The 9,274-nt window shown below is 44.5% G+C and overlaps 1 protein-coding gene across 1 annotated transcript in view; it reads left to right on the forward strand.

The window, feature by feature from the left end:
• tmem164 (transmembrane protein 164) overlaps positions 1-9,274 on the forward strand; it is a 19,029-nt gene that overhangs the window by 7,788 nt on the left and 1,967 nt on the right. The window contains exons 2-5 of the mRNA XM_031857052.1: positions 4,293-4,342; positions 6,525-6,591; positions 7,587-7,665; positions 8,375-8,475. Of these exons, the coding sequence (XP_031712912.1) occupies positions 4,293-4,342; positions 6,525-6,591; positions 7,587-7,665; positions 8,375-8,475 (297 nt within the window). The remainder of the gene's footprint in view (positions 1-4,292; positions 4,343-6,524; positions 6,592-7,586; positions 7,666-8,374; positions 8,476-9,274) is intronic.

Below are 9,274 nucleotides of genomic sequence, written 5' to 3' on the forward strand. Positions count from 1 at the left end.
TGTATATATATGTATATATATATATATATATATATATATATATATATAAAGGAAACACCAGGTGAGCAAGCGTCTCTCAGATGTGAGAGAGAGCGCCGACAATTCGGGTTGAAGAGTTCAGTGTCTGATGCCTGATACGTCGATGCCTCACATCTGACAACACCGATGTTGTGTTTTCCTCCGCACGAACCGGGAGCAGTCACGCTGCCACGCCGACAGACGTCGGACTGGATGTGACGGGGCCACCGTGAACAAACGAATCAAAGCAGCAGATACGGGACATGGCGGGCTTTTAGCACTGTGTCGTAAGGGTGTAGTTATTACAAAAGTATACAGTCTTTCTTCTGAAGTTCAGACTGATGGGTGATATCGCACCGTGCAGAGATATTTTGGTCAGCAGTTGATAAGATTTTGTATGTAGCTCAATAAGGGTCGTTTTCAGTTGTTTTTTTTGGGGGGGTGGGGGGGGGGGACTATTTTGGTGTGATGCTAACACAGGATGCTAAGACCCCTGTTTTGAGGTCCAATACAACCAAAAGCTGGTATAACATAAGGAAACCTAAACCCGATCTTCACATGCCAGGAATCAGATTTTAGATGCTACAAAAGGCCACCGTGAATATAATAATAATCATGATTTAATTCTGCTATCTCGAATGTTTGAATCTGCCATCGCTGTAAACATGCTGCCCAACACCGTGGATGTTCTTGGACCATAGAGAAGCTAAAGGGAGTAGGATTTCCCCTTGGTGTCTATGGGGAGACTCGCCACCTCCTACAGGATTCTCCACTCGGCTGGGAGTTCACTTTAAACCACACACACACAGAGCCCCCTTATCAAGTGAACTCTCCTCTTTTGTAAATCTTGCCAGGGCTCCGGTGTGACGGATCATTTAAACCCATGATAGATTCGAGGGAGGCTGATGATAAATACTGCTTCGTGCTCCAGCTCCTGGCATTGCAGCAGCAGCTCAGACTTGAGTTAGGGAGGAGTTTAAACTGCTGCTAGTTAGCACACGGCAGCAATGAGCATAATGACTCTGGGCTTTGTCTTTGAAGCTGCTAACACACACTCTGTATCAACATAACGTATACACAGTTACAGTATCAGCATTATCTTTAAATACAGCCACATTTATCAGCTGTAGACATAACGCCTCATTCAGACCACGCTGAACGCACTATACTGTATTACTTATTGACTAGACTTGTAAAGAGGAAGTGTGGCTTATCAGTAATGACTTCTGTCAATCTGTAAGTAGGCCATTGATCTTTTTTCTTTTAGTGTTTTTCTTTAAATGGTGTTATAGACTGTGTGCATTTTCTTCCAATATATTATATCTGAAGTTCTGTGAGATTTCTTGCTTTGGAGTCTGCCAACGTCTGGCTTTATGCCTCAGCCTGCTGAACCTCCGGATGCATTTATAATTCAGTTGTGAAATTAATTGAGAGAAACGACCATCGTCTTTAATGCTGCGACAACACCATCAAGGCTGGTTTGACTCTCATAAGCGTGATAATCGATGCAGATATAGAATCTGGGCCGGAATGTTTATTGGAAGCTGCAGAAGCTTGCTGCAAAAATACTGAAGAATTAGTCTGACCGTTGAAACGGTGACTCCTCTTGAGTCGTTTACTTATTGCAATCAATACATGCATGCATAGATGCATGCATGCATGTATGCACATACTTTACTGATGAGGAGAGCTGATGGCAAGACCACAAACCTAATTACCACATAACTGGCTCATTGCATTTGGCAATGGTGACACTAGAAGCACACAACAGGAAGTGGCTGCCCTTTCTAAAGAACTAAGACACGCACTGTGTGCCAACGCATCTTGTAAAGTCGTGATGAAATAACATTGGCAGTTAAACTGTAAACTGCTGGTGCTTCTCACCTAATAAATAAGATGATTGTTGGGACAGATTAACCCGACTTCTAGACTGAAGTGGCCTTTTGACTCAGACTAAGTTAGTCAGGGACAGCAGTATGTCAACAGTGACACATGCATTATCAGGACAGTTTAACTGTGGACTGACTAGCACCACCAGCCATACCAGTCTTTATAGACAGAAACTCAACAGAACTTGCTCTCTAATTTGCATGTCAACCATTTCCTTGTGAGGCGATGTCACTGCTGTCATATACAGAGAAGTGTTGTACCCACAACTAAGAACTGTGTTCTCATGCAACTGTTTCCATCAGCACCAGGTGTTTTACATGTTGCCTAACTTCCCCTTTAACACCTTATGAGGTGATGTTCATCACTTTGGCTTTGTTGGCGCTAGCTAACGGGTGCTAAAATTGGTAGCAGTTGTTGAGCTCTTTAGCTTGACAGCAGTGGGGGGGGGGGTGTCGTTGACAACCCATTTCATGAAAAGTGACATTATAAAATAAAAAAGCAACAGTATGTAATATCAGTGTTTCTATACTGCAGTAAACGTTCCTGTTCAGCAGTGTTCTTATCATTCGCCTCACTGTCTGGTTGTCAGGTCGGTCATCGGGGCCTTTTTGGTAACTCCTGGTCCCGGAGCTCCCAGCTTCTAAAACTCAGGCTCTGTTATTCCCTCCCTTTCTCCTCCTCTCTCTCTCTCTCTCTCTCTCCCTTTCGTCACTGGTTACGTGGCGCATTAGTTCCTCTTCTGTTCCCTTTTGTTTATTGTACTTTGAAACTGACACACAAACACACACGCGCACACCGCTCTCTCCCCCTACACCACTGACACCACTTCCCATGCCGTTAGATGTTCTGCTATGTACAACATTTGAAACTGTGTGTCTCCCACTTTGTCGTATTTTACACGTAGTTTGTAATTTTTTTTAATCTATTTAATGTTAAACACTTTGGGGCTCCATGTAAGGGAGCGGTTTGTAATTGGTTTGATGGCTCTGACATGAGACGAAGGATCAGCCTGTTACCGTTTTACCACAGGCAGCATAAACACACACACGGTAAACAATATGGTGGCCCGACAATAACCGTCCTTTTCAGGAATTTGCAAGGACCCAGGGTGCACACCTGTCAGCTAAAAAAAAAGCTTTATCTCTGGAAAATGTCTCCATGTATTTTTAAGTGGCGGATTGTTCATCTAATGGATCCTGCGTTTGTTACAGATGTTGTATTCACAGTGCAGGTTAATATGAGTTGATGGGCGGGCTGCAGATCAATCACTGAGACGTATGTTCCCCTGGCCGGTGGGTAGTTGTACAACAGATCTCAACTAAATTGCTTTCTTGTAATTCTGTTTCCAACCTTTGCCTTCCAGGCAGACCAACTTTTTTTTTTTTTTTTTCTCATGTCAGATGGTGTTTCGAACCAATCCATGTGTGCGGTATCCTCCAGGCTCCCAACGGCACAGCCACAGAGCATAGATGAGATGTTAACTATGATGACAATGCACACTGTAGCCCGTGTTCTCATTTGATCAGGAAGCCGACATGTTGATGTGAATGCTTTTCGAGGGAAATAGAAACCGATTTTAAACAATATAACATGTTAAATGAAGTATCCGCAGCCTTCACGTGGAGCTGTGAATATGTTGTTGTTCTGGTAAACCGTTTGTGGTTCCACTGTAGATTTAACCTGGACTCAAAAGGTTTGAATCCGTCAGTCGTCATGTAAAAGCTTGACCAAAGTGCATCAGTCCTTTCCCGATATCGCAGAGAATTGTCAACATGAACTCGGTGGAGTGGGCTAATTCAAAGCAGCGTCAGTCCAGGATTCATACACGTCCATGGTCATGCCGTTCTCTAACAGAAATTGATTATTTTCCTCCTCCCGGTTCCACGGGCAGCGAGTTGTAGAACGTTTCAATCGACAGCCCTGATTGAAATCAGGCAATAAAATACATTAACGGGATTGTTTGCGTTGTTGGTCGCGGGACGTATGAGGTGCTTGTCTGTAGTCGGTGTATTAGATGCCACAGACTCGACAAAAACAGGAGTTTCTGGTCTACAGCTGCCTCCATGGGTCATTTAGTCAGTGTTATTGTGTGACTCTGGTGTTTTTAAAGGGTTTAGTTGGGATTCGTCAACACCTGCCAGTTATTTGAATACATTCAAATCCACCATAACTGTTTGACCAACTTCCTGGGTCCCGTCTGGACTTTTTTTCTCATTTGCAGCAAGAAGCCCTGTGCAGTCTTATTATATCAATAAAGACTTGTTAAAGCAATCTGTCCATTGTCTTTACTTACAGCACCGAATGCTAGAAGCTCTTGGAGCATCCAAGCTGTTCCACAATGTGACCGTGTGGTTTCTCACCTCTCTCTGTGCTTTCCTCTACAGATCTTCCTGCTGGCCTGCCCGCCATGTAAAACAGCAATGGTTGTATTTAGGTGAGTACATTTCCCCCTGGCTCTTTGATGTTTTTTGGCCGTGTAGATTTGTTCAGTGCTCATTATAAAAAAAGGGGCCACGACTCTCAGTCATCCACCCTCCACGTCAACCGATCAGGTCCCCGTGTGTACTGAATGTAAAATAAATGTCGGGCAGACGGACTCAAATTACACCCGGGTTTTACGGTCGATGATTGTAATTACTCGTGGCGTTTTATTGTAATGGATTTGTCGGGGTTTATAGTCTTTATCTTCTCCACAACAGCTCCGGTCTGGGCAAGTTAATTATTCAGGAGCAATGAGAACACAACACAACGTTGGATTTACTCCGAAATAAAGACGAGCCGGGTCACTTTGTGTTGCACGTAGCTCACGGGAGCCACATAGCGAGCAGCTGCAGTGAGCTGCGTTTCAGCTGAAACGACCACAAAGCAGTGAGTCATAATGAAACTGGGAGTTTGAGCAGCTTTATGGAAACAATTTCCAACGAGACAACAAAAATACTTCAGTAGAAATAATGTTTATCCATCAGGTCAAGATGTTAACGTTTTATCTGCACCTGGATAAGAAAAGTGCAAAGTATTTGCAGCATAAACCTAAGATACAAAAAACAAAACATCAACACCTGTGGTTACCTTAGCAACAGCAAGGGTGGTTTAATACAAGGATCAAACAGTCGTTGAGCAGAAGTACAACAGAAGAGTGTCTGTTGACTAACACACAAACTCTGGTGGTAATGGAGAAGTCGGTGAATAAACTGCCTTTCTATCATGGAGGTAACAATGAAAACTACTTGATAGAGAGGCACATACATAATGTAAATACTGATTTACAGGATAAAGCAGTTTGACATTAAGAACAAATGTTTCCATCAAAAGCAGAGGCATCAAATCACTAGGATTGTGAGTGGGAGACGTTTCCTGCTGCATTTTCTTTTTTCTGGTGATCAAAGCTCAGTGAAAACGTCTGACTGTGAGAGAGGATGAAACAATATTTAAATTTTTTGCTATCTGTGCCTCCTCTTCTTGCATATGCGCAGCTCCCATTGTTGTGTGAGCGTGACCGAGTCGGACAAACACTTCAGAGAGAGAGAGAGAGAGAGAGAGAGAGAGAGAGAGAGAGAGAGAGACTTCACTTTCCACACAAGTAGCCTTCCCTTCTGCTTGGTTCCAGCTCCTTGTGTTCACTGCTGCAGGACAAAGCAAACGTAAATAATTACCGTGTGACAGCAGAATAACAATGGATGTCGTATCATAGTGTAATTATTAATATGTAGTGATCAAGATGAACGCCTATTTTCCACATAACAGTATAGCGACAGACTTGACTTGCACATAACCGACGCGTCTTTATAGATATGTCATCATGAAATACAACACACACCGGGCAAAGGTGGCTCCTGATCAATAATTGTGGTGAATTTGAATTCAAATGAAGTGGATTGTCTTTCCTAAAAGGTCTGGAGCCCCCCCTCCCCCCCTCTAGAGTGACAGCCGGGCTCACTTGAACCGACATTCCGGCAGCACTGCTGTTTTCCCAGTGACCTTGGCTGTCACAACAGTTACTCTGGCTCATCTGACGAAAAACGAGCAGTCACACAGGACGGACCCAGGGTCCCGGGCTTCTGCGAGCGGTGGCTCCTGGAATAACTGTTGGTTAAAAGGAAATGTGCAGAGGTTAACCGAGTGCGTGCGTGCTAAAGACTAGATAGTATCTGAATGTCTGCTAATGGTGAATGAGTAGCTAGAGGGGCTGATATGTCAGAATCGTGACGGCTTTGTGTGATTTCTCCATGGATCATGGATATGTGGAGTCTCTGCAACATACTGTACACACACACACACACACAGAGAGAGAGAGAGAGAGGCTCTGATTGCCTGCACCGTCAGTGACCCAGCTTCTCACCATCGACACTCCCCACTAGGCCCGGCCCCGCCAAAGACAGCTGCTGCTGCTAACGGCATCAGGGAGCACTCTGATTGGCTTTCAGCAACGCCCGAACCTAATCCACGCCGTCCTCCAGCTGTCCGTCCGCGCTCCCATCGGCTCCAATTCAAACTAATATGTCGATAATGCACCGATGCGTGCGGTGTGGAAATTATTGTTAAAATGTTCCTCGGGCAGATGTGATGGAGGACGTGAGGTTTATCGGAGCGCTTGGTTATTCTGTGTGTGTTTTCAGGCTGCAGGTCCATATGCTGAACGGTGCGTTACTGGCTTTAATGTTCCCAGTAGTCAACACTAGACTGGTAAGTCCTCCGCTCTCCTCTTCTGTCTCTGGAGTCAGGACGCATACCTGTCTTGTTCATAATTCATATATTTAAAAAAAACAACTTTTCATGACAGCCCCAACAGGAGAGCAAGTTGTAGCTCGATATGTTCTGTGAAATTGTCTCTCTTCCTTCTCAAAAATGTGAAGTTTATATGAATGTGGTTCCTCTACTAGAGCCTGAATCTGAACAATACATTCCAGCATGCAGAAGACAAAATGTTGAGCACAAAGTACAAACTTAACTGATGATGGAACTGAGCTTTTTTTTTTTTGTTTGTTTTTTTGTGAAGGAAATCTGAGGCAATCAGTTAAAATCAGCACGGCCTCCTTGAAAGTCTCTCGCTAACAGCTGCAGACGAGGACCAGATGCAGCAGATAACATGCTAACTTTAAAATCTACGCATTTGCTGAAATTAAATCAAAAGTTCTGACAGTTTGAACTTCGTCCAATTCTAACGTGACCGCTGTGAAGTTCAACAGCTCCCACTACAGAACAGTTTTCACTGCAGATCTACCGACCGAAAGTGTGAGGAATGACCACGAATCAGTTTTAACATTAAGGAGTCATTGCCTTCCTGTTCATATTGTTCACGTTCTAATCATTTTCTGATGCTGAGGTGCTGATCCCAGGTCTACTCTCTGCGACCCCTGATGACTCTATTTCACTAGCAGTAGAATAATCATCCCTGAGCTTCACTTCCTCCATCTTTCTTCTGTCGGAGTATCGCTTTCAAGCAGCGATAGCGATCAGACCACGGTTCAGACCACAGCCGGCTCCGGTTATTAACGCTTGCCTGGGGTCAGTCCGTCAGGTGCACTGCTATCAGCAGAAGTTCAGATGCTTTTTCTTTATCTCCGCGTAAATAAGAAAACTATCCAAGCATTACTGCAACAAGGGGGCTAAGAATGAATGACATTTCGGCTTAATGTGGGTTGTAAAAAAAAATCTAAATAGTTTTCTTCTCTCCTCAGCTTCCGTTTGAGAAGGAGATCTACTACATCCAGCACTCCATGCTGTACCTGGTGCCTCTCTACCTTTTCAGGAAAGGAGGTAGGTGTCGACACCGAGGGCTGAAACATCTCTCACCTGCCGACAGACACCATGACACCTTTTATCCTCAGATGGATTACCTCTTTGTTGGCGATCTTTGAGTAGCCGTAGAAACCCCGCTTTGTGTTTGTCCGCTCTACCGTGTGGGACATCGCTGCCAACGTCGGCCACACGGTTGGCTGTTTACCAGCAGGAACTGCCCTTAGAGTCCCTCGGTGGACTACAACTACAAACATACTTAAGGGCAGGCAGGTCAGATTTCAAAAACTAGCCCACAGGGTTTGGAGCTTTAATCGATAAAAGATTCACCGAGGGTGTTGCACCGTGATCAAACCTCTGCATGCGCTGCCTCATATTCTTCATTGTCGTAGTTGAGCTGACATGATTGGTGCAAATTAAGTGTCTTAACTCTTGTAGTGCTCTTAGCAAATTCCAGCAGGAGCTCAGGACACAAGAAAAGCCAGTTTGTCTACATCATGTTACTGGCTGCGCTACAGGCTGCAGGTTGTTCCACCTGCTGACTCGACTGACTTGTTGCTAATGCACCAGCACAGGGCAGTGAGGGGTTTCAGGTGGCTGGCGTTTGCACGAGAAGATGCAATTCTATGCGCTCGCTGTGTGTTGAACCCGGAAACCGGATCACGTGTTTTTAATGAGCTCTCTCTGTCTCTGTGTGTGTGTGTGCGTGTGCGTGTGCGTGCGCCTGCAGGTGTGTACAAGCCTGAGCCTCTGGGGGACATGTGGTGGGCGCTGCTCTCCACCGGCATCCTGTTCCTCTACCACTTCCTCTTCCTGCAGGTCCTCGGCTTGGTAAGACGGAGCCCTCTGCTGGCCGCTACGTGATACTTCAACTGTGCAAAGCACACGAGAGCAGCAATCGCTCCTTCAGTTGTGAGATCAGTTTCATGTAAAGGAAGAAGTCATTTCTTCAGACATAGACGTGTGTTCAACACGTACACGGTGAAATATAATGCAATACAGTTGTGCTTCAGTCAATGATATAAGCTTCTTATTAAAAAAGGTGATATTATTACACACCCATTTGACAATATTAAATAAGAAACTTCATGAACAAGCACCACAGTCTAGACAATAAGTAAATATAGCATATGCATACTTATGCTTACAGACATAAATACATACATGTGCACACAAACACACAGATGCTTATTCATGTAAGACTTTATTCAAACAAATGGTCTCATTTAGACCCAGTTTAAAAGGAAGACTTTATCCACAAAATGACTATTTGTATAAGTAACGGCTCAAACCGTTACCTCGAATTCTTAAGGAAAACTTTGCTTTTCCTCTCGTACTTCCACTGACAGAGAACTCCTTCCTGCAGCTGGTTACGTCAAAATGAATAAACTGTTCTGTGACACTTGCAATTATTTTGTCCACCCGCTGTACGTTGAAATTCGAGGCAGCAGCACGAGTGACTCGTATTGAGTTGAATACCAATTAGAAGTATAAATCCACTGAAGTTCAAAAGTGATTTTCTAAGCTTAACTTTCTACATCAGGAAAGCGTCACAACTTCAGTATTTACTGCAGCCACCACCACCACCACCACCACCCCCCCCCCCCCCCCCCCCCCCCCCCCCCCCCCC

This window comes from Anarrhichthys ocellatus, unplaced genomic scaffold, assembly GCF_004355925.1.
Source record: "Anarrhichthys ocellatus isolate YVR2014 unplaced genomic scaffold, GSC_Weel_1.0 scaffold18, whole genome shotgun sequence".
Classification (NCBI taxonomy): domain Eukaryota; kingdom Metazoa; phylum Chordata; class Actinopteri; order Perciformes; family Anarhichadidae; genus Anarrhichthys; species Anarrhichthys ocellatus.